This window comes from Phaethon lepturus, unplaced genomic scaffold (assembly GCF_000687285.1).
Source record: "Phaethon lepturus isolate BGI_N335 unplaced genomic scaffold, ASM68728v1 scaffold35061, whole genome shotgun sequence".
Classification (NCBI taxonomy): domain Eukaryota; kingdom Metazoa; phylum Chordata; class Aves; order Phaethontiformes; family Phaethontidae; genus Phaethon; species Phaethon lepturus.
The window spans coordinates 380-3,322 of record NW_010520386.1 but is presented as its reverse complement, the minus strand read 5'-3'; the positions used below and the strand labels follow the sequence as shown (position 1 = coordinate 3,322).

Sequence of the window (2,943 nt, the reverse complement as noted above, 5' to 3'; positions counted from 1 at the left end):
CCAGCCGCAGCCGAGTGGAGCCAGGAGGCAGAGGCTGGGCTGGGAGCTGGAAAAAGGATGGCACAGTCTGTGCAGCCCACAGCCCCCCTGCTTATGGGGTACGCGGGGTGCTGAGGGGCTCGCTGAGCTGAGGGGGGTCGAGGGTCTCTTGCCAGCGACCAAAACTGAGCCCCGACCTCACGTCCCACAGTCAGCCTCCCCCCGGTGCAAGGTGACCAGCCTGATTAGGAACATGTCAACTGGAGCAGTGAGCTGATTACGGCGTGAGCACGCATGCCGCTGTAATCCCATTAGCATTACAAACCCTAAATATAGCAGCACAAATCTATCTTGTCTGCTTCCCCGGCCCCAGCGGGATTCTTGCCGCAGGGACCTCTCCTTACACACAATGTCTCGGAGCAGCGGCAGCGATGTCTTGCCTGTGCCAGGGAAGATTCCCCGTGTGCAGGGAGAAGCCCAGATCTGCTCCCTACTCCTGTCAGCGACTGGGGCAGCCCAGCGCAGGCTGTGGGAAGGCTCTGCTCTGGCCCTGGGGAGCTGCACGGTGTGAGGAGAGTATGGGGCAGAGCAGGGCTGGGCCCTGGGGCAAGAAAGATGGATCTTAGGTACAGTGCTTCGTGGCTGAGCGCTGATCTTTGCTGCATCCTTGGGCAGCGTTCCTGCGGGGCACCGAGGAGCTCCAAACCTGGCCGCTCCCAGACTGTGGGAGGCAGTTTTGGATGATGCTAAAGGCGTTGCTGGTGTCCTCTGGCCCTCTGTCTGTGTCAGTGCTGCCCAGGGCCGGCTGCTCTACCCTGGCAGGGTGGGATCTCCCATGCCTGGCTTCCCCCAGTTGCAGTGCTTGGCTCCAGCTAAGCGGAGCGAGGACAGCCGCCCCGCTCTGCACTCAAGCACCCCTCGCCCTGCCAGCCCGCCTGGGAAAGCGTCCCCGCCGCTGGGTACTCACGCGCCACACTCCACCTTCAGGGAGCGGACGTTGTCGAAGCCGCACTCCATGATGTTTGGACAGGCCGAGGTGAATTCCATCCTCTTGCCCTGGAAGTTTTCTTGGTCGTACACGGTGATCTGGAATGGAGAGCGAGCTGCCAAGTTGGGAGCTGCCAAGTTGGGAACTGCCCAGCAGTGGTCCCTGGCGATTCAGCGTCTCTTCGAGACGGAGGGTCATGCTCCGTCCGGGGAAGAGCCAGCGGAGGCTGCTCTGGGCACCCCTCCGGGCTGGGACACAGCCCCACATGCCTTTGTGCGTCCCTGCACTGCTGGCCCCACAGTGCCCTGCCTTGGTGTCGGAGGAGCCGCACGCCGGTCCCCACTCCGCTCTCCTGCTCATCCCTGCGGACATCAGTTCCCGGGGCAGCGGTGCCGTCCGGAGAGAGGAGCGGAGCCGTTCTGGGACGGGCGGGTGGCGGGGCTGTGGCTGGCGGTTCTCCCGGCCTCTGCTCCGAACACTCTAGGGCAAAGAGGATTAACGGGGGAAAGGGTGACGGGGAGCCCCCCGGGGGGCTGCGGCTGTCGCTCTCCTGTGACAGCTCCAGGCTTTGGTGGGGTGCGCCCTGCTTGCGCACATGCTTCTCCTCTCCTTCTTGGTCCCCTCCTCGAACCGCGTCCCCGGAGCTGTTGCTGGCTCCCTTGGGGCTTCTCCCCGCCTTGCTCTGCCGTGCTCACTGCCCCCCTTGCGGCCCTCATGCCTGGCTGGCCCCTGCCCACCCTGCCTGCCCGCCCGCATGGACAGGGGAGGGCGAATAACCGCGTGTGGCTTTCAGGGACTGCTGTAACTGCTCGGCACAGGACGACTAGTAAGAGCAGGGCACGGCTGGGCCAGGGTGCTGCAAAGAGGCTGATGAAAAACACCCGGGAGGTGATTGAGCAGGCAGGAGGCAAGTTCCCGCAGGCAGAGGACAGGGGTGCCTTGCTTCCTGTGCTGCCCCACCTCACTGCCCGCTGTGCAGCCTGTCTGGCCCCGGAGGACTGGTTTTGCCCCTCTCCCGGTCCCCCACCTGCACACCGGGAAAGGCGAGATACAGGGGAGCAAGGACGTACCTTCCATGGGCCCATGGGGACAGGCAGAGGGTTTGTCTGAGCCATCTTTGCTGCTGGAACGGTGTCTGGAGAAGGAAGTAAAAGCTGTTTGCACTGCAGCGTGCCCCTGTGCATCCCCGCTGCCTGCTCATGGGGCTGGGGGACGGCTCTGTGCCCACTACCCGCGGCGCCTCTGCGAAGGCAGCTGCCCTGCTGCTGGGGACAAGCCACATCAGTTGCAGCAAGACCCTCTTGCTTCCCGTAGGATGGGTGGGGGCATGGCAGGGGGCTCTGGGACACTTCCAAAGCAGGGTGCTCCCTTCTCACCACCACGGTGCCCCTTCCCTCCTCCCGGCCATGACACAGAGTGTGCGTGCCTGCCAAGGCACAGTGCCCAGCTCGCCCTTCTCCTTCCCTGATGCCAGGCTATTGCTAGGAAAAACATCCCTGAGCCAGAGTGGGGACCTGCGGTGGGGGGCACAGGTTGTCCCATGCCTGGAGGTGTCGAACAGACCCGCCTGATCCCCTCTCCCTGCCCCAGCACCCCAGCTATGCCTCCCTTGGGAGGCACAGTGGGCTCCCATGGACGGCCCCAGCTAACGGTGTGAGATGCCAACCGGTGTGCCATGCCGGGGGCTGGGGCCGTGCGGGTGCCAGGATTGGGGTGTCCCGTGGTAGAGGGGCTCTCAGCCACCCCGACTGCCAGCGGGGACGTGTGAGCCTGTCTTTTTCCACGGGGAATGGCGACGGTCCCTCTGGGTGTCTGTTGCCACCAGGCAGGAAGAAGGATGTCTGCCCAGCTGGCCGGCGGCAGTGGGGATGAGCAGGGGGCGAGGTGGGAGAGGTGCGAATCGGTCCCAGGACTCACCTAGCTCAGGCGGTTACTGCTGCTTCGCCCATGTAATGTTTGCCTACTTCAGCGGCTCG

The 2,943-nt window shown here is 64.4% G+C and overlaps 1 protein-coding gene across 1 annotated transcript in view; it reads right to left on the bottom strand.

Annotated features, from left to right (window-relative positions):
- LOC104628707 (beta-crystallin A3-like) overlaps positions 1–2,916 on the bottom strand; it is a 5,116-nt gene extending 2,200 nt beyond the window's left edge. The window contains 4 exon segments of the mRNA XM_010297374.1: positions 947–1,065; positions 2,038–2,102; positions 2,885–2,897; positions 2,899–2,916. Of these exon segments, the coding sequence (XP_010295676.1) occupies positions 947–1,065; positions 2,038–2,102; positions 2,885–2,897; positions 2,899–2,916 (215 nt within the window).
- Positions 2,917–2,943: the final 27 nt, after the last annotated feature.